This window comes from Mastigoproctus giganteus, chromosome 6 (assembly GCF_048544385.1).
Source record: "Mastigoproctus giganteus isolate SK-2022 chromosome 6, ASM4854438v1, whole genome shotgun sequence".
Taxonomy (NCBI): domain Eukaryota; kingdom Metazoa; phylum Arthropoda; class Arachnida; order Uropygi; family Thelyphonidae; genus Mastigoproctus; species Mastigoproctus giganteus.
Window position 1 is genome coordinate 71,855,603 of NC_143580.1, and position 22,560 is coordinate 71,878,162.

The window sequence follows — 22,560 nt, forward strand, 5'->3', positions numbered from 1 at the left end:
CAACAGTGACTACTATTTTACAGGACAGAACATGTTAAAGGATCAATGCATTTAAGACCAACATTGACCACAAAACAGCGTTCAGGTGCTATATCAAAGATGGAAAAGCTATTGATAATATGGATCAGATCCAGAAGCAAGTGCCCCTTGAGTCTAATGGCCATTCAAGCAAAAGCTACAAGTATTTATGAAGATAAATATGGCAAACCCCAAATCAAGTTTGTGGCAAGCAACAGGTGGTTTAATAGGTTCAAGCATCATGCTGGTTTCCATAGTGTTAATGTATGCAGTGAAGTTGCTAGTGCCGATTCTGCAGCAGCAGAGAAATTTTGTGATGTGTCGGGAAAAAAACCCTATAAATTTCCACATCCCTCAACCTCTGCAGTGGCATACTTATCAGCCAGAGACGGTGATTTTGCCAACGATACTTGAAAGGTAAAACTTGCTGATGTTATGCCTGCTCCCTCCCTTTTTTTTTGTAATTTTATAATTTTGAAATTTTTGTAATTTTTCCTACACATGAGATAAAAAAAATTGAATAAATAATTCTATTTACATGTCATCAAACATTTCTTTTTTTGCAATCAAATTCAGCAAGCATAGTTGCTAGTGCTGCATAAGCCTTTATGGAAATTCCGACTTACGCAGAGTTCGGCAGAACGCAACCCTTACATAAGTCGGAGAGTGCCTGTATTGTGCAAAAAGGATAGGAGGAATAGGACCAGGGTATGTCTGCCAGGGCAGAAGTTGATAATGTTGTAGAGCAGATATTATCTTTTAAGGGCACAAGGCACAACGTGTACAACAATATCATCTGTTCCTTCCAGGCCAGGAGGGAACAGATGATATTGTTGTACACTTTGGCACTAATGACATTAAGAGTAGGAGATCTGTGGACTTACAAGTACAGGTCATTGTTGAAAAAAAAAGTCACGAGTTAGGATTAAATTTGAAAGTGTCTGTAATTCTGTCCAGACACGATAGGAGGGAGATTATTATGAGGGCCTTGTCAATCAGTTCAGCCCTGGAGAGATTGTGTCATGGGGTAGAATATTTCACTTGGTCTGTGTTTGTTAACAGGAGAGACTGTTTCTACAAAGATGGGATACACTTGAATAGAAAGGGTGCAAGAATATTTTCTGATGCTATCAAGGTAGTGTTAGGTGGGTTGGAAACTGCTAGCTTGGGGAGATACACAGACTGATAAATTAACAATAGCAGCAAGGAGAGGTAAAAGTGATTCTTGCACTGCTTCTATTGGAATAAGCAGCAGCCTGGAAAGCAAGGCACTGGGGATTTCAAGGACTGCTGAGAGTCATCATGGAACGAGTAAAATGATGGGCTGCGTTTGGGTAACTAAGAGTGAGAATAGGTGCATGTATACTTGCATGCACACCAGTGCTAGGAGTATAGTAAATAAATTTGATGAATTTGAAGTGCTGGTCAAGACATTAAAGGTGGATATTGTTGGTATATTGGAGGTGTGGTGTCACACAGATATAAGGAATGCAGAATTTGAATTTGGGGAATACAATGTGTATAGAAAGGACACTGTGTATAGAGTGTATATTTTCAAGCAGCTCCGGGGGTTTCCCCTACAAACTGCATATTATACATTGCGAAGCTACAAACTGTAAATGCTAAAGATGGTGTAAGTTTTAGTGTTAGGTTGTGTTTGGCCTGTTGTTCCACCAGTATTTAGCTAGGGGGCCCCTAATTGGACACCATTTTGTCTCTCCTTGCCTCCAGAAGGTAGCCCAGTGTGGTACAGGTAGAAAGTTCTCTGGCAGGGGCAAACCCTGGACTGCACCTGAGCTTGCCAGGGAGGACCTTGAGGGGATGCTATAAGAACTCTGAAAGGGGTGACAGTGAAGAGAGAGGGAACAGATCGAGATGGACAATAAGAAAACTGTCTTCCTGGAAATAGGAAGTTGAAGGGATAAGGCAAGTAAAGTGTAAAGTGTGTTAGTTGTCTGACAGCACCAGGGGTTTCCCCATCTCTGCATTGTATTCTTTGTAAGTGACACAGAACTCTGTAGAGGCCATAAATTTAAAAAAGTGTGTGGGGAGTGGTCTGTTGTGTAGTGTTATGTTCTGTTGTTTCTCTGACCATTTAGCTATTAGGCCCTTATTGGGACCCACCATTGCCCACACTTTGCCACAAGGAGGCAGGTCAAGTACCCAGTCGATTATTTAGGTACTCTGTTGTGTAGTGTTATGTTCTGTTGTTTCTCTGACCATTTAGCTATTAGGCCCTTATTGGGACCCACCATTGCCCACACTTTGCCACAAGGAGGCAGGTCAAGTACCCAGTCGATTATTTAGGTACTCTGGCAGGCCCCACCACCTAATTTCCACGGATTTCAGTGGCAAGGCCTATATATAAAAAAAAGAAAAGGGGGTGAACACTAGAATTTGGCCTAAAGAGATTTACAAGAAAGCAGTAGAATTTGGTGGCATTGTTAGGGGGGTTGTACTTGATCGGTTTAGTGAGAGAGGGGAGAGACTGAAGACTGGGGGGAAAACAAGTAGAAGGATGGGGACGATAGAGTAAGCATCCCCAAAGAGGTCAGTGGAGACAAGCCCCACCAGGCAAAGTATGGGGGGAGGAGAGGAGACAGAGACCCGTCTCCTCCCTCCCCGGGGATGGGGTTTTAAGGGAACTGGGTTAGAGTAACCAGTTCAGATCGGCAAACTTCCTGTCAGCAGCAAAGCTGCAGTATGTCTTCGTCGGTGATGTTAAAGGGATAGAGGAGCACCTCTGTGGGAGGAGCCCATCCTCACATGAGGAGGAGACTGTTAAAGAAAAGTAAAAGGTTTGTGGTAGTAGGATCCACCAGGCAGAAAATTGGGAGGGAGGTGGGGAAATGGGAGATGGGAGTGTCGGGGGCAGAGAAGAAAGTCATAGTAGGGTCAGAGTGTCTTATGTGGGGGGTGGGAGTCCACTCTGTGGATACACAGTGCAGCTTTGCATGAAATCCTACACTGGCCAGCTGTAACCAATGTCAGCAGTTCCCATGCTATGCCTCAAAAGAGAGGATGCATGGCATCAGCAAGGCAGGGGTGGTTCCCTATGGGTTATTTCCACTGCCATCCAAGTAGAGGGACTGCCAGAACATACACACTTCATATGTTCACACCTTCCACTCTTACAGATACACAGGTATACTTTTTTTTATTATCATCACTCATTTAGGAGCATACTAGTAGGTAACAATGGACAACAATCACTCACTCTTGTGCCTCCTTTCATACATCATCATACACTCAGAGACAGGACACAGATGCCACCTAAATAAACACAACCATCAAGACATCCACACTTTTTTTTTTTTTTTGACTTGTTACAACTACATTCACTCAGCCACCACACAGTTTACTCAGGTGACTTTACTTGCACTCACATTTGTACATCTTAACCTGGAAAGAAACTTTTTGTTTTACACATACACACACACATACACAAGTGCATATTCAGGGTATGACAATTAACGTCTATTGGACATTCTTTTTCACTCATCATTCACACACAGCGATCTCTTTTATAATAGTACCCTGAATAGATATAGTACACACAAATTTTATAGATTTTTTTTTTTTCACAGGTAAGTGGACTCGTTTCCACCCAGTGAGTTACACATATCAACACTAACTACACTATTACATACATTCAGTGACACTTAACATACACTCCATCAAAAACATTTCATTTCATACTTGCGGCAGTTGGGAAACATATTCTTGCAGGCCAGCCACTATCAGTAGTTGTCACAATCAGGGAGAGGAACTTTTCAAGGTAGAGATGGGTGTCACAGTTTAAGTTATCACTGCATGGTTGCTTCTCCTAGTCTCAAAAGCTTTTTGAGCTAATTCAGAGAAGGCGATGTAAGTGAGGAGGGGTTATGCTGTTAATTAGGAAACACAAAATCTAAGGCAGTGTATCCATTTGTAATGGGTGGCCAGTGCAACGTTGAGTCACTTTAGTGTCCCCTCGACGTGGGCACCTGTATGTGGTGAGGGGACTTCCAGTGATGCTGCTGGCCTTCCAGATTAGCATCACTAGGATCCAATGCCCATACCTTGGTTCCAGAGTTACATCATTGGAATCCGGCTTGTGCAGCCATGTGCCTCAACCTGTGGAAACTCGGAAAGGGGGATCCTGGTGGTTGAGGGGCCCTGCCTCCATACACCACTTTGGCCCCTGCTTCGACAAGATGGGTGGTCCTGGACTGGCCTGACTAGGATCAATCAGCAGGTGGTTCTTACTGCTAGGGTCAACTGTATTCCAATAAGTCACCCTCCCTTTGGTCCTGGGACGGGATCAAGGCTTATTGGAAATGTGGGTATGATGCTCCTGAGCGAACTTGGCATCCCATTCGTGTACGCAGTACCTGCTAGTTCACCAGTTGGTGTCCCCTCATAGGACTCCATGGTGGGTGAGGTACATAGGGCATCTGAAATTTTTATTTTACTCCTATGAGTAATTTAAATCCTATTTCTTCTGAGGCCCCAACAAGGCCCCTACCTAACCGATCAGATGAGAATAACACCAATTCTGTCAAAAGAGCCAGAACTGAGGATAAAACACCATCTGTAATACTGCTTTTCCTCATTCTCCATTCCACCGGAGAGCATTCAATCGGGAAGATGTCACCCTTCTTCATCCAGAAAGGATTAGAAGGGTTAGAAGGATCACCAAAATCTGTAAAACGGCTGTGTTCTGGCAATCTTTTAGTCGAAGCTTCAAGCAGAAAGAATCCCGAAAGCAACATCCATAGGGGGAATACCGATCAGTGTAACACCCCACAAAACTCTGAACTCTTCACAAGGTGTCATTTCAGAGTGGGATCTTCTTCATGTCTCTGAAGAGGAGATCCGCTCTGAACTAAAAGACCAAGGAGTGATACCTGTCAAGAGAATATCAATGCGGAAGGATGAGAATCTCGTCCCTATGCGTGTTCTCATCCTAACGTTCAGCACCCCACGGCCTCCAAGTTCCATCAAGGCAGGCTATTTAAACTGCCCAGTGAGGATTTACATCCCAAACCCACTGAGGTGTTTTAGATGTCAAAAATACGGCCACTTACAAACAGCTTGTCATGGTAATCCTGCCTGTGCTCGATGTGGTACGAAAGACCACGAGAGCAAGGAATGTTCAGCTTCCAAACCAATCTGTGTAAATTGCCAAGGAGAGCACCCTGTTTACTCTAGAGCATGCCAGCAGTGGAAGGACAAAAAAGAAATTCAAAAAATAAAAACAGAGCTGAACATTTCCTATCAGGAGGCTAGAAAACGCATTCAACCAATAAATAGCAGGACACTTTCATACGCCCAGAAGGTTTCTGCAAAGTGCACCATCGGTACACTTTCCAGTCTGAAATTATTGTACCACCAAAAGAGTCATTTATTCCAATTGCATGCTATTGCATTCACAAAAGCCCACCCAAAAAACACAGTCAGCTGCCACTCCTATTTCCGTACATCCTAATGCTCCACCACTACCAAAACCAAGTGGTAAAGAAAAGGTACAAATATCAGAAGAGCCACCTGCAATACAAGAAACAATGGATGTTGAGGATAAGGAGATATCAAATGACCCAATCCTGGAATCTTTGCAGAAGAAGATATGGACACAGGCTAACGACCCGTCTTTCCAAAGAAAGATAAAGCCAGGACTGAGAAAACAAAGCCCTCCGCCCTTCGGAAACTACCTGATGAACCCAACAAATCCAAATAACAGGCAAGTTTAAATTTCTACAATGGAATTGTCGTGGATTCCGTCGAAATAGCAGTTCAAGTTACGGTAGAGTTTCTCTTAACTATTTGTTCCATCTATTTGCCACCTGGGAACGAAATCCCCCAGGCAGACCTTGATAATCTCATTAGACAATTTTTTTGTTACTAAGGGATTTTAATGGACACGATACTCTGTGCATTAGTGCCAACATCAGTGGAAGGGGTTGGAGTATAGAGCGCATGCTCGAAAACAATGACCTGGCCCTGCTAAATTCTGGACCTAGCACATTTTTCCACATGCCTACCCATACATTTACCATGATTTATCTCTCTGTATGCTCTCCCTCTCTCCTTCCTGTGTGTACATGGGAGGTTGAAGACAACATTTATGGCAGTGACCACTTCCCTGTGATATCCGCCCTTTGCAAAGGGAGACCATGCCACCTGTCTAGGATACCACGGTGGAAGATCGGTCACACGGACTGGAATGCTTTCAAAGATCTGGCATCATTTGAACCAACACAGTCAGCAAGGAACCGATTAATGACATGGTAAAGTAAATTAGAGACACTGTTGTCCAAGCAGCGGCAATTGCAATTCCAAAGACTTCAACACGGTTCCCACCATTTCCAAAACCATGGTGAAATTCTAATTGCACTGCAGCAAGAAAGTCTCAAAACAAGGTGTGGGGGATTTTTGGCCAGTACCCCACTGCAGATAACTTAATAGCCTTCAAATGTGCACATGCTAAAGCATGTTACGTAAGACGTTAGAGTCAGAAGGAATCTTGGATCCACTTCACATCTTCTATCAACCAGGCTTCATCATCTAAGCTTGTCTGGGATAAAGTCCGGAAAGTGAAGGGGAAATACACATCACACCCTTCATCGATCCTGGAGCATAATGGATGTGCAATTGCAGACCCAACTGCAATTGCAAACACTCTTGGGGAGATATTTGCTAAAGTGTCTGCCAAAACATCTTACCCCCCCCCTCTGAGTTTCTGGCCCTCAAACAGAATGCCGAAAGGCAACATTTGAAGTTGTCATCAAAGTACTGTGAAGAGTATAATCAACCCTTCACAGAATGGGAAATGAAAGTGGCACTATCACTATCTCAGGCGAGTGCCATAGGTCCAGATGACATCCATTATGAGATGATTAAACATCTTTCATCTGAATCTCTGGATCAGTTGCTCTATTTGTACAACATAGTTTATCTTGAAGATGAATTTCCGGACTCCTGGCATAAGGCAATCGTGCTTGCCTTCCCAAAGCCAGGAAAAGATCCAAAATTTCCAAGTAACTACCATCCAATTGCTCTGACAAGCTGCTTGTGCAAGATCCTGGAAAGGATGGTGAGTGCCTGTCTCATGTGGTATTTAGAAGCCAATGACCTCCTTTTCAAAGTTCAATGTAGTTTCCGAAAGAACAGGTCAACACTTGACCATCTTATAAGACTGGAAACATCTATTCAAGATGAGATGCTTTCCTTAAATGCGAACACCTGGTGTCAATTTTCTTTGATATCGAAAAAGCGTATGACACAGCTTGGAGATTTAGAATTTTAAAGGATATCTGGGTCTGAGGAGCCATCTAGCCCTTTTCATTAAAAATTTCTTATTGAACCAGTCATTCCAAGTTCATGTCTGCTCCATTTTCTCTGGATCTTTTTTTTCAAGAAGGAGTCCCCCAAGGGTCAGTGCTAAGTGTTATGCTTTTCGATATCAGAGTTAATTCTATTACTGAAAAATTCCTCCAACTGTAAACAGCACCCTCTCCATTGATGACTTTACCATCTTCTGTCAGTCATGCAACATGAGGGTTATTGAACGACAATTGCAGCATGCCGTTGACCATGTCAAATCTTGGGCAATGGCTAATGGTTTCAGGCTGTTGCCTGAGAAGACCGTCTGCATACACTTTCAAACGGAACCAGAACTCAAACTCAGACAACACAAATTCCAGTAGCACCTGAGACAAAATTCTTGGGTCTCATATTCGATAAGTAGTTGACATTTTTATGGGGTCTGCCTTTACTCCTCATTTATTGTGCGCTTGTTCGTTCAAAATTAGACTACGGGTCCCAAGTGTACACATTGGCTAGAAATAGCGTACTACGGTGGCTAGACCCACTTCACCACCAAGCCATCCGTACTGCTTCTGGAGCATTTAGAACATCCCCTGTCCAGAGTTTATACGTCGAAGCAGGTGAACCACCACTATTGCTCCAATGAAAGCAATTGTTGCTAAAATATACCTTTAAACTAAAATCCCTGCTGGACTTCCGTTTTTCAGCCACAATGGGAAACTCTTTGTAAACCCATCAGACTGCTAACTGTCCCTTTGGCATCCATGTCCAAGAGCTGCTCAGAGAGCTCAATATCGCGGTAGACAATGTTGCCCAGTCACCAAGGCATCTACTTCCACCCTGGCATGCTCACTTACCATCGTGTGACTTCTCCATTAAAAGTTGGGGTATGGCCATAACTCCATCCTCTGTCTACCAACAACTCTATGCTGCCACCGATCTGATTACTCTGATTTCTTGCCTGTGTTCACTGATGGCTTGAAGGTCACAGTTGTCTGTCAGATCTGCTGCCTTTCCAGATAGTACCATATCTGGGAAGATTCCCCAGGAATGCAGCATATATACAGCTGAGTTGTATGCTATAGAGTTAGCCTTGGACCACATTAAAACCCGTAAGCACCAAAAATATATGGTGTACACTGACTCTTTAAGTACACTGCAGGCTTTATCCTTTCGTGACCCAGATTCAGCAGATGCTACATTCTCTGTTTGAGTGTTCATTCAACATCCGTTTCTGCTGAATCCCAAGCCACACTGCAATCAAAGGTAATGAACTGGTAGATGCCGCGGCCAGATCACCAGAACTCCACAGCACTCATTGCCTATTAGTCCTCTATACAGACTATGGGCAGCTAATACACGCTAAATTACTCTCCCAATGGCAACAATCTTGGCATGAACAAGCCACAAACAAGCTGTATCAGATAAAGCCTGTAATCCAACACTGGCAGTCTAGTCTCCACAGGAACCGCAAAGAGAAAGTAGTTCTAGCTCATCTCCACATAGGACACAGTCATGTTACACATGCATTTCTGCTGGGAGCAGATGACTCTCTTATGTGCGAGAACTGTGGCACCATTTTAACTGTTCGTCACATTTTAGCCAAGTGTCCACGTTTTAGACATGAACGTGATTTATATTTTACCGCTTTTTGTCATCTGGCTGAGCCTTATACACTGAGTCAGATTTTATGCAACAATGACCATGTGTCTGCTGTTTTTAGCTATTTAAAATCAGTAAACGTTTTTACTCATATTTAAAATTTACCTTTTATTGTTATTTCTTTATTGATTTATCTTTTATAATTATATATCTTGACATGGTGATCTAACTATGAAACTATGGTCACTGAAAGCTTAAATTTTTTATATACGACCTGGTCTCGGTGCATTATAGCCTTAGTTGCTAATGCCCCAATAAAATCCAAACCAACCAACGTCAGTTTAGTGTGATATAAGCACTAGAAAAGCAAAAATGATAGTAGGTGTGTGTTATAGGCCTAATGACTCTGATGAGTACAACAGACAACTGTACAGAGATACAGAGAGGGCGAATAAATCAGAATGCCTTATAATGGGGAATTTTAACTTTTCAGATATTGACTGGAAATTGTGGATTGGTCACTCGCCCACGTGCAAGATTTTTGTGGATTTATTGGATGAATGTTTTCTACAGCAACATGTTCAAGAGGCAACAAGGGTGAGCAGTACTCTTGATCTGGTTATTAGCAGTAATTATTCATCCATTAAAAAGCTGCAGATAAGGGAACCACTAGGTGGAAGTGATCACAGTGTACTGGTGAGAGATTTACTTAAAGATGAATCTACCATCAAGGGTTAAGGAAAAACATTGGTTTTTGTTTTCATAAAGGAGACTATGGGGGTCTCAAACACTTTTTAAATTCTATACATTGGGACCAACTGATGATGTTTCCAACAGCAAATCCCAAATGGGAAGTTCAAGGAATTAATCTTTGAAGGTACTAGGCTTTTCATACCAGCTAAGAAATATTGTTTGAGGTTGAGGCTAAATGAGACTCGTGGCAGAGAAGAAAAATGCGTGGGTTGCATATAAATTATCAGGTGATGCAGAAGCCTATTGTAGATATAAGTTAATCTATAGTCAAGAAACAAAGAAGGTTAGGCAAGCGAAGTCTGAGAAATCTTTGGCAAAGATGCAAAGAAAAACAGAAAAGACTTCTTTACTTATGTAAACTCCATAAGGAAGGGGACGCCTCCGTAGCCAGGTGGGCAGGAGCAGCAGTGCGTAGCACACGCTTCTTGATTAGACCGGGGTTCGAGCCCGTGAGCCACCAAATACGGAGGATGCGGAGAGGTCAGGGAATGACCACCGCATATCCCCGGAGCAATATGGCCTTAGTTGCCAATGCTCCTAAAAAACAAAATAACATAACAACATAAGGAAGGGGATGAATCAGATTGGTCCACTTGATATCGATGTTTCAACTGTTGATGATCCTTCTCAGGTAGCGAACATAATTTTTTAATGACTGAGAGGAAAGTGGATGAGAAATTGTTGAAGTCAAACATAAGAAAGGCACCTGAGGTGGTGGAATCTATCCAGTTATATTAAGGGAGGCAGCAAAGGTAATAAGCAAATGCTTAGCTATAATTATGAGAGCATTCTTGGATTCAGAGGAAGTCTCCATAGACTGGATATGTGAAAATGTATCCCCAATTCACAAAGGTGGTCAAAGGGTGGCATGAGTAATTACAGACCTGTTAGTTTAACTTCTGTTCTAGAGAAAATAATGGAGTCACTGGTTAAAGAACAATGCATGTCATCTAGAAAAGACTGCAGCTATAGTTCAGACACAGCATAGGTTTATTAAGGGAAAATCTTGCCTGACCAGTTTGATTAGATACAATGATATGGCCACAAAGGAACTAGATGCAAAAATTAATTTTGATACCATATACTTGGATTTCAGGAAAGGTTTTGATTCTGTTGCACATAAAAGATTGATGTACAAATTGGAGTAGTATGGCATTTAGGGCAAGTTGCTGCTATGGTTAAAGGGCTGGTTGAGTGGGAGAAAACAGAGAGTGGTAATCAATGGACACTGCTCTTCATGGACTAATGTTATTAGTAGACCTCCCAGGTTTTGGTGTTGGGACCATTGTTGGTTTCTATATTTATCAATGATATTGGTGAAGGTATATCAGGCTTAATGTCCAAGTTTGCAGATGATAAAAAAAGGTTGGCCAGATTGTTAATGATAGTAATGATAGTATGCTGCTGCAACAGGATCTAGAAAAGTTAGGCAGTTGGGCTGAGAGGTGGCAACTGAAGTTTAACATTGACAAATGGAAAGTACTGTATATGGGTAACAATAATCCCAGAGTAATGTACCAACTGTGTAGTACTACACTCAGTTTAGTGTAGATTAAAAAGACCTGGGGGTAATGGGGTTAATTGTGCAGTCAAATATGAAGTTTTTGGAACAGCACAGACAGGCTGCCAGAGCATCTCATGTGTTCTTGTCAGTGATATACAGGAACTTTGCTAGCAGGGATAAGGAGGTGATTATCTCCTTGTATAAGGCAATGGTCAGGCCACACTTTTTGTATTGCATGCAGGTCTCGAGGTCTCAATTTAGGAAGGACGTAGAGCTGTTGGAACAAGTATAGAGAAGAGCAATGAGATTGGTGAAGGGAACAAAGGTGTGCTCTTACCAAGAAAGGCTAAAGTTCTGCAAATTGCAGCAACTGGAGACTAGGCACCTGTGTGGTGATCTGATTGACCTGTATAAGGCTTTGAATTGTCTGAGCAAGCTCAATGCTTGTGGGATTCTTCCTTTCTCAGATTACACACTTGAGGGGGCATGAATTTAAATTGAGGAAAGACAGTTGCAGAATAGATGCGTGGAAATTTGCTTTTAGCCAACGATATTTAAAATTTTATATCTCATATTTTTAGGACATTCTATATATATACATAGCTAAAGAAAGTGATTGATTGCTGGAACCAAATTCCACCTGTCATTGTGGAAGTTGATACCTTAAATAGATTCAGTGAAGAACTGGACAAACGTTTGGAGTGAACGGATAATTAAAATGGGAAGGGTTTTTTTTTTTTTTTTTTGGCTGATGCTGTATAAACTTACTTTCTTGCATCATATGCCACTACTAATGCGAATGCTAACTTTAACATTGTTACTTATTATAGTTTAGATATATTGAATGGTGCTAGCTGCTGAAAATGTGCCATTTGGTGTATACTGTTAATAATTGACAGTATACATTTTTATTAAATTTTTATGTTGATATTTTAATGATTTTCTCCCTTAAGGGCAATTAAATTTTATTTAAAACCAAATTATATATACAGGGTGTCTCAAAAATATTGGTACAAACATTTAGGGGAGGTAGGTAACATCTAAAAGAATGTGAATCGCATAGGAACCCATAACCGGAAATGTCACCGTAAGTCGGTACATGGTGCTGTTCATCAGTTTGGAAGAGGGAAAATTTCTGGTTTACTCATTCAAGCAGTAGTTGCCGCACGAAGAGCATGCATCGATATACGAACTGTGAGCTGGCAGACATGCACCTAGTGTATGGATTAGCAGAGGGCCCACACGGTGTGTGCCCCCATGCGGCACAACATCGCTTTGCAATAAATGTGTGGGCAGGTATGGTTGGTGACTGCTTAGTCGGCCCATACCTGTTACCATCCCGCTTGAACTCCGCTAAATATCGGATCTTTCTTGAACAAGTTCTACCAGGGTTACTTGACGATGTTCCAGCAAATGTGAGACGCAACATTTGGTTTCAACATGACGGGGTGCCTGCCCATATGGAAGGTGTGTTCGTGACCATTTGAACAGGCGTTTTGGGCGTCGATGGATTGGCTGTGGTGGACCCGTTGCCTGGACCCCACGCTCACCTGATTTATCGAGCCTTGATTTCTTTCTGTGGGGGCCCTCAAATCTATCGTGTATCGCCTGTGGAGACAGAAATGGATCTCACGGCGAGACTCGTCTGCGCTGCTGCTACTGTCAAAGAAACTCCAGGTGTGTTCGACCGTGTCCGCCAATCCATGCTGCGTCGGTGTCACACATGCATCGCGTCTCATGGTGGAACCTTCGAGCATCTGTTGTAACATCATGAAATGCATCCATCTCGTACTCCATTGTTAATATTATGTCAAATAAATGTTTGCCACTGTCTTGTGTCATTTCTGCTTCTTGTGCCTCTGCTACTACCTTCCCGTGACGTTTCCGGTTATGGGTTCCTATGCAATTCACATTCCTTTAGATGTTACCTACCTCCCCTAAACGTTTGTACCAATATTTTTGAGACACCCTGTACCTACCTCTTAGATTTTCTTTCTAAAACTTAAATAAACACGTGCGTGCATGCGTGTGCTTAGTTTGCAGCTGTTCACCTTTCTAAAGCCCTTTTTTGACCAAATATGACTTTGAAATAACATAATTTACCACTTTCTTTATCCAGAAATGAAGATATCAATTTCATTTGTTAATCCATAACATTTCATAACTTCACAGTAAACTTGGTTTTGAAAAGAGAATTGTCATGCTATTTCAATAAAATAAAGGAAAAACTTGTTGTGTTATTCATGAATAAATAAAAGCAGAAATAAAATATATGTTCATGAAAAGGGATAAAAATAACAGAATAAAAATTGCAATATAAAGCAGTGCTTTCCAGGCCAGCAAGCCCTTTCCAATGAGAACAGTGATCTGTTGTCCCCTTAAATAACCCCAAGATTCTTAAATGTTCCTGGGATTAAATTATCAATATTGGTTAAACATTTTTATTGAGATACTGAGATGAAATATAGTCTTTAAATTCTCTAAAAAATTTAAAGGAAAAAAAATTTAATCTGTTTCTTTAGTCCCCACAACAGCAGGAACAGGAAGTGAAACAACTGGTGTAGCTGTCTTTGATTATTTGCCTCTTCAGACTAAAACAGGTATGAGCAAGTTTTGTATAGTTAGGCCCTAAATCTAGCCTCTTTTTTCTGGCAGTTTCGGTAATTTTGCACTTTTCTGGTTGGCTTCAACTCTGTAATATCACTGTATACTATAATTTGAAAGTGTATAGATCTTATCAGAATTTATTTTACCTTTTTCTTTATGTAATAATTATTCATTCCACTATTTATCAAAATCATAACTTTCTATTTTCAATATTACACTACTCATAAACCATTAAATTAATATGTGCAGTGTTGGGATTTGAAGGTTGCCAGTTTTGGAATTTTTTTGGTTTCAGAAGAATATATTGCATATAATCTAACCAAATGTTATCATTATCAAATAAAGTGTGTTCATGCATTTGATTCAGTAAAATATTTATTCTGTTACTTGCTGCTTATTCTACCTTTTAGGTGTCTTAACCATATAAAAAGCCTAAAAAATTGAAACCATATGAATATATGTTTTTCTCAGTTTATAAATAAAAAGCATTTTTAGTTACTGTGAATTAAGCAACAAACTGAATATCAATTTCCTTAAATATTAAAAAAATTTCTTGTTTCAGTTTTGAAGCACTTTTTATCATTACATGTTTTCAGCTGCTGTGACACAGTATAACACATCCTGTAGTGACATGTCTGGCTTTGGTGCAGTAAAGTTTCCAATTTCTTTAAAATCCCTCCCAAGATAGTGTTAATGCATTATTTTCATTGATGTCCATAATGCTATAAATCTCATCATCTGTGTCTTCATCACTTTCAGCTGGTTCCATAGTAGCAGGCACAGTTTCATAAATGGCTGACGTCACAAAACCTTTATCAAATGATATGAATTCTTGAAACTATTTTTGTCCATACTCTCCATCTTTATTTCTTCATCTTGTTCCAATGGGTGAGAAATTACCAGTTTCCTTCCAGTAATGGAAAACTAATGGTTGAAAAACTGCTTGTCTTAAAACAGTTGCCATTATCTTATTTTCACGATGCCCCGTGCTTGTGTGAAATCATCCATTTCATTATTTTTCATCAGAATGCCCATTGTTAATCTGGAACAGATAAAATCCAGCTTATTTCTCTGATTATTTTCTGATAAAGTAAGTGAAAAATGCTTGTAGAATTAAATAGAAGACCAGGTCTGTGTTCACTGTATTCATGTGGGGCACAGCCCAGTTAAGTGTTAAGTTTCGCTTCTGTGCCATTGAAAATTGTGGAGGCCATAGTTAAAGAAGTAATAAACGATCATTTAAACAAGAATGAAGCTGTAAGGCAATCACAGCATGAATATCTTAACTAGAGATCATCCCTGACCAATCTGATTAGCTGTTGTGAAGTTATTGCAAAGAATCTGGATGAACAGAATATGTTTGACTTAATTTACTTATAGTAAAGCTTTTGATACAGTTTAGCTGTTTTTAGTTTAATGTCTAAGTTTGTTAATGATACAAAGATAGGCAGAGTATTTAATCATAGGGTCATCATAGTATGCTACTTCAACATGATCTAGATAAATTGTTGGGATTGGCTGAAAAGTGCAGCTTAGGTACAGCATGAAAAATGTGATATTCCATGTGAGTAGCAGTAATCTCAGGATAACATACCATTTAGATAGCTCCAAACTCTAGGGTGTCAGTAATGAATAAATCATCAGAGAACAATGAATGAGTCCTTAGAGTAATTGTACAATCTGACATGAAGTTCTCTGAGCAGTTCATATATACTTCTCTGACAATCATAATGCTTGGCCAGTGATCTATAGGAACTTTTCTAGAAAGGTTAAAGAGCTGATTATTCCATTGTATAAAGCACTGGCTAGGAATTTCTTTAAAAGCAGGGGACCTGAAACTAGCATAACTTAAGCAAGTTTCTGCTGAAATCACTGATAAACTGTAGAATCCACCTGTTGAAAAGACAACTGTTTCAAGATTTTCCTTTTAGAAGTTCTATAAAATGTATCTGATGACGAAACAAATTTTAACAGGTAATTTGTTTTCTTAAAAATGAACTTTTTGGATGTGAATTCCACATTCAGCAGTTAATATGGAAGAACTTTTCCCTCTTTGAATTCATTCAGCAGTTTTAATTTTATCATCTAACTTTAAAATGGCACATTACATTTAGTCAGCATTTAATAATGACAGAGAAGAAACACAGATTGACACTTTACTTCAGTTTCAACAAAAACAATTGCAAGAGGTGTATGGAGGAAAATTCTCTCATTAACCCATAGTATTTTTAATTTAAAATAAATTGACTACGAGGTTCAGTATACTTTAAAGCAGAAAACTTTGACCTTAATGGAAATTATTAATCTGCAAGAAATGATGCTACACAATAATTCCATAAATGTGAAAAGTCCATTTTCATTTATTTGATTACTGGTCATTTAAACACATGTGCAGAAAGCCTTCCTGATGCCATATGGATATTTAAAGTTCATTTTGTACAATTTCATGTGAACAGTGGATGGATGCCCTTTTGTTGGTTTGGATGTGGCACATAACTTGTAATTGAGTGCTAAAATTCATGTACAGTTGTGCCCCTGTATCCGCTGATTCAGTTATCCACGGTTAACCACGGAAAAAAAATGAAAAAACTTAACACGTACTACTCGCGTGTCCAATACGATGCTTCCCTTTATTTTTTACGATGTCAATTTTAAATCGAATAGCTTCCCTTTGTCTCGTATGGTTTGGTCACGAACATTATAATGGTTCTTTAGAGATTTAACGGATGCACCGTTTCAAACTTTTGAATAATTTCAAATTTTTGTTTAATTTGAAAGCACAACTCTTGTGTTTGCCCATCATTTTCGTGATTTCTAAACAAAAAAAAAATAGTTACTATAAAAAAAAAAAATTTCGACATCTCTGACATAAATAACAAAACAAATTTTGTCTTTTTGCTGTGCAACAGAACACAACAATTTACGCGATTCACTAAAACAAACTAAACATTTGGTCTCTATTTTTTTTTGTTGTTGTTTTTAGTGGTAGGTGTGAAGACAGCGGGGGTTGCAAGGTAATAGGTACACTAATCTCTCAATGTCGACTTATAACGTCGGTTTTTGTCGCTAATTTATGACTTGCAAAATATCTGTTTATACCTATTCTAGTTATTACTTGAATTTTATGATTTATGGTTGGTTTTTTTTTTTTTTTTTTTTTTCAATTTGGAGTCTTGAAGTGTCCCAGTTAATCCGCTTCCCGGTTAATCCAATCCTGGGAAGTAATATTCAAGTAATATTCTAGTTATTACTTGAATTTTATGATTTCTGGTTGATTCTTTTTTTTTTTTTTTTTTTATTTGGAGTCTTGAAGTGTCCCAGTTAATCCAATCCCGGTAAATCAAGAGCCTACTGTACTTTATTATTACCGTATTTAATGTTGGTAATCTCTTACTGTGTGTTTAATTTATCAATTAAACTTTGTTATAAGTATGTATGTACGAGAAAATGATGTTATATATGGTGCCTCCATAGCCAGGTGGGAGCAGCAGTGCGTAGCACACGCTTCTTGATTAGACCGGGGTTCGAGCCCGTGACCACCAAATACGGAGGTTGCGGAAAGGTCAGGGAATGACCACCGCATATCCCCGGAGCAATATGGCCTTAGTTGCTAATGCTCCTAAAAAACCAAATAACAAACAAATGTTATATATGGGGTCAGCAGGTGTTCGCTTATATCTGCGGTTTCAGCCATCCATGGCAGGTTTTGGAACGTATCCCCCGCAGATACGGGGGTCTTACTGTATATAAGTAATTTTAGTGTGCTTTTTGTCCATAAGCAGTACATTGAAAAAAATAAGGGTAAGTGGTTACTTATATTCAGTTTTATTTTTTTTTTAACACAAATAAATATTTTTATCTCTATAATTTTGCTCTTTATGGCAAGCTGTGTGACATTCAAGTATCTACTATATTCTAAGAAAAATAATAATGATGATGCTGTCAAGGCAAAAAAAGTTAACATAAAAGAAGGTCCAGCATGGATAACCAGTTGGACAGTTGATTAAGGAATAACCAAAGTTGCATTGTATATAATATTCGTAGTGTTAGATTTATTTTTATAGGTAGCAACGGTGAACCGTTGGCATTAGTGCCAAACTTGGCATGACTAATGGCTTCACTGGCACTAGCAGATAGTACCCATTTTTGTAATCAGAGTTTTCACTTCCAGCCAAATAATAAATATTCTTTAAAATACTAATTGTACACTTAGAAATAGTAGTAGTAGTAGTAGTAGTGGCACTTGATGCAAGAAAGCAAGTGTAGGAGCTTATGCAGCATCAGCCAAAAAAAAAAAAAAAAAAAATCACACCATACCCTCCAAATGCCTGTCCAGTTCCTCCTTAAATTTATTTAACCTATCAACTTCCACAACGACAGATGGAAGTTTGTTCCAGCAATTAACCACCCGCTGGCTAAAGGCAAATTTCCGCACATCTATTCTACATCTATCCTTTCTTAGTTTGAACTTATGTCCCCGTAGGTTCGTATTCTGAACAAGTGGGAGGATCCCATCAGAATTCAGCGTGCTCAACCCATTCAAGGCCTTATAGACCTCAATCAGATCACCGCGCAGGTGCCTAGTCTCCAGCCACTGCAATTTGCAGAGCTTAAGCCTCTCTTGGTAAGAGGATCCCTTCATTCCCCTCACCAATCGTGTTGCTCTTCTCTGTACACGCTCAAGCAAATCTACATCCTTCCTAAAATGAGGCCTCCAGACCTGTACGCAGTACTCAAGGCGTGGCCTGACCATTGCCTTATACAGAGGGACAATCACCTCCTTTTCCCTGCTAGCAAAATTCCTATATATCATTGACAAAACCCCATGACCTGCCCTAGCAGCCTGTCTGCATTGCTCAGAAAACTTCATATCTGACTGCACAATTATTCCCAGGTCTTTTTCATTTTCTACCACCTTAAGTGTAGTACCACACAGTTGGTACGTTTCTCTGGGGTTACTTCTACCCATATGCAGTACTTTGCATTTGTCAAGGTTAAACTTCAGTTGCCACTTCTTAGCCTATCTGCCCAAATTATCTAGATCCTGTTGCAGTAGCACACTGCCATGACTGTCATTAACAACCCTGCCAACCTTCGTGTCATCTGCAAACTTCGACATTAAGCCTGATATACCTTCATCAATATCATTGATAAATATACAAAACAACAGTGGACCCAACACCGAACCCTGTGGGACTCCACTAATAACATTAGTCCACGAAGAGCAGCACCCATTGATTACCACCCTCTGTCTTCTCCCACTTAACCATCCTTTTATCCATTGTAGCAACTTACCCTTAATACCATTTTGCTCCAATTTGTACAGTAGTCTTCCATGCGCAACAGTGTCAAAAGCTTTCCTGAAATCCAAGTATATGATATCAAAATTATTTTTTGCATCCAGTTCCTTTGTGATCACATCATAATAACCAATCAAATTTGTTAGACAAGACTTTCCCTTAACAAACCCATGCTGTGTCTGAATTATTGCTGCAGTCTTGTCTAGATGATCCTGCAATGCATCTTTAACCAGTGACTCCATTATTTTACCCGGAACAGAAGTTAAACTAACTGGTCTGTAATTACTCGTGTCACCCTTCGAACCTCCTTTGTGAATTGGGGATACATTTGCACATCTCCAGTCCGTGGGAACCTCCCCTGAATCCAAGGATGCTCTCATAATTATGGCTAAGGGTTTGCTTAGTTGCTTTGCCGCCTCCTTTAATATAACTGGATAGATCCCATCCACCCCAGGTGCCTTTCTTATGTTTAACTTCAACAATTTCTCCTGCACTTTGCTCTCAGTTATTACAAAATCATTAAACACACTGCTACAATTTGATAACCTTCTTCCATTTTCAAACTGTAATAATTCCTCACGTGTGAATGTAGATGCAAAATACTCATTCAGTTTGTTTGCTATCTGAGCAGGATCATTAACAGTCGAACCATCGATGTCAAGTGGACCAATCAGATTCATCCCCTTCCTTTTAGAGTTTATATAAGTAAAGAAATCCTTGCTGTTTTTCTTAGCATCTTTTGCCAAAGATTTCTCGTAATCCGCCTTTGCCTGCCGAACCTCCTTTGTGACCTGATTACAGACTAGCTTATATCTGCTACAGGCTTCTGCGTCGCCTGATAATTTATATGCATCCCATGCATTTTTCTTCTCTGTCACGAGTCTCATTAGTTCGTTTGATAACCATTTAGGCCTAAACCTTGAACAATATTTCTTCATCGGTATGAAAAGTCTAGTAGCTTCCACGATTAATTCCTTGAATGCTTCCCACTTAGAATTTACTGTTTGTAACATCGTCAGTTGATCCCACTGTACAGAATTTAAAAACTGTCTGAGACCACTGAACTCCCCTTTACGGAAGCAAAAACCCTTTCCTTTACCCCTGACGGTAGTTACCTCTTTGAGTAAATCCCACTTCAGCACACTGTGATCACTGCCACCTAGTGGTTCCTTTATCTGCAAATTCTTAATACACGAATGATCACTGCTGATAACCAGATCAAGAGTATTACTTTCTCTGGTTGCCTCTCGAACATGCTGCTGCAGAAAACAATCATCCAATAAATCCACAAAAGTCTGACTAGTGTGTGAGTGACCAACCCACAAGTTCCAGTCAATATCTGGGAAGTTAAAATCCCCCATTATAAGACATTCTGATTTACTGGCCCACTCTATTTCTCTGTACAATTGTTCATTGTACTCATTCGAGTCATTAGGCCTATAACACACTCCTACTCTTATTTTTGCTTTTGCAGTGCTTATGTCACACCAAACTGACTCAACAGTGCACTGTTCATCTATATCAACTGGATGCACTTCTTTTGATTTTATGTTTTTCTTAATTAACAGCATAACACCTCCTCCCTTTCTGTCCTGTCTATCCTTTCTGTACACATTGTACTCCCCAAATTCCAGTTCTGCATTCCTTATATCTTTGTGACACCACGTCTCTGCTATCCCAACAATATCCGCCTTTGATGTCTTGACCAACACTTCAAATGTATTCAAATCAAAATGTATGGCTTATAACCAGATAATACTACATTCAGATATCAATTATCCGAAACATAAGAAAATTTGGGAACTTGGCTTACAAGTTAAGTCTAAAAATATTATTTAAATGAGCTGTCATTGATGAAGGCCTTGTATGTATGTATTTTGTGATTTATATTTGGTGGTGACTGACCTGTATTTGCATAGTGTCATCCAATATATTTCTTCAAAATAGAAATGTGTGGTGCTGTCCATCAGTGACAAAACTCGTATAATCAAAAAATGTGTTTACTACTTTGGAGAACAATTTTATTTATTAAAAAAACAGTGGGTCAGTTTTAAAATTTGCCTCTGAAAAAAAGTCAGTTATGTGAACGAATTTATTATTAAAGCTATTTCCAGTTAGTGTGAAGAATCGATATCCTACTCTTCATGAAATATGTCTCTATTCTTCGTGAAATATATCCATTAGCCACTCAGAAAATTTATTATGCATGCATTTTTCACTGCCATCTAGTATATATATGTTTTCCTGTTTAATACTTTAATTAGTTTCCCTAAACCTTTGTATTTGAGGTTTTCGTGAGCATTTTTCTACTTTAAAATCTAAAACACTGATGGAGCTGATATTCAGGTTCCACTTATGACTCAAGCACATTGAATTTAAGCAGAGAAAAGTCATTCTGCAACAAGCATATCCTCTGCTTGCACCTTTATTATAATGGGTCTGTTAGCAATTCAGGATGTATCCCCCACATGTAAGAACTAAAAATACAGGAGACAGTCATATTGCTGAAAGTCAAAATGCTAGCAGGATCGAAACTCTGAAAGTTTGAAATGTCAACAGAATAAAAACACTAAACAGTTTGAAATGCCATCACTTCAAAACACACTGACACCTCAAAACTGAAAGTATTGAAATTCTGATACCTCAAGATACCATCATAGTCAGCACACCAACTAGTCAGGATACCAATAGGATTAAAATATACTGTTGGTCTTTAATAAGTTTGATGAAAAAAAACATCAAAGGCAGATATTGTTGGGATATCAGAGATGTGGTGTCATACAGATATAAGGAATGCAGAAATTGAATTTGGGGAATACAACAGTGTGTACAGGAAGGATAGGAAGGGAGGAGAGGTTCTGCTATTAGTTAAGAAACACATAAAATCCAAGGAAGCACAGCCAGTCGACATGGCTGGACAGTGGAGTGTCGAATCAATTGGGTGTAACATAAGCACTGGGAAATCAAAACTGAGAGTAGGAGTGTGCTATAGGCCTAATGACTCTGATGAGTATGATAAACAACTGTATAGGGAAACAGAGTGGTCCAGTAAATCAGAGAGTCTTATAATGGGGGAGTTTAATTTCCCAGATATTGACTGGAATTTGTAGGTTGTCTCTTGGTACACCCGGCAGGCATCCCCGTCATTAAGTATGGTAATGCCAGGTTCCACTAGGGCCCGGCAGCCAAAAGGTCGGATGAACACTTGCACAGTAGCAAGGCTTTTGGGGATTTATTGGATGATTGTTTTCTACAGCAGCATGTTCGAGAGGCAACTATAGGGAGTAATACTCTTGATCTGATTATCAGTAGTGATTCTTCATGCATTAAGAATCTGCAGATAAAGCAACCACTAGGTGGCAGTGATCACAGTATGCTGAATTGGTATTTATTAACAAAAAGAGGTAACTACCATCAGGGGTAAAGGGAATGGTTTCTGCTTTCATAAAGGCGAGTATGGAGGTCTGA

General features: G+C 39.6%; 1 protein-coding gene across 2 annotated transcripts in view; it reads left to right on the forward strand.

Moving 5' to 3' along the window:
- T3dh (Type III alcohol dehydrogenase) overlaps nt 1-22,560 on the forward strand; it is a 175,307-nt gene that overhangs the window by 57,878 nt on the left and 94,869 nt on the right. For both annotated transcript variants that reach the window (XM_090375207.1, XM_090375208.1), the window contains one exon: nt 13,708-13,785. In XM_090375207.1, the coding sequence (XP_090231333.1) occupies nt 13,708-13,785 (78 nt within the window). The remainder of the gene's footprint in view (nt 1-13,707; nt 13,786-22,560) is intronic.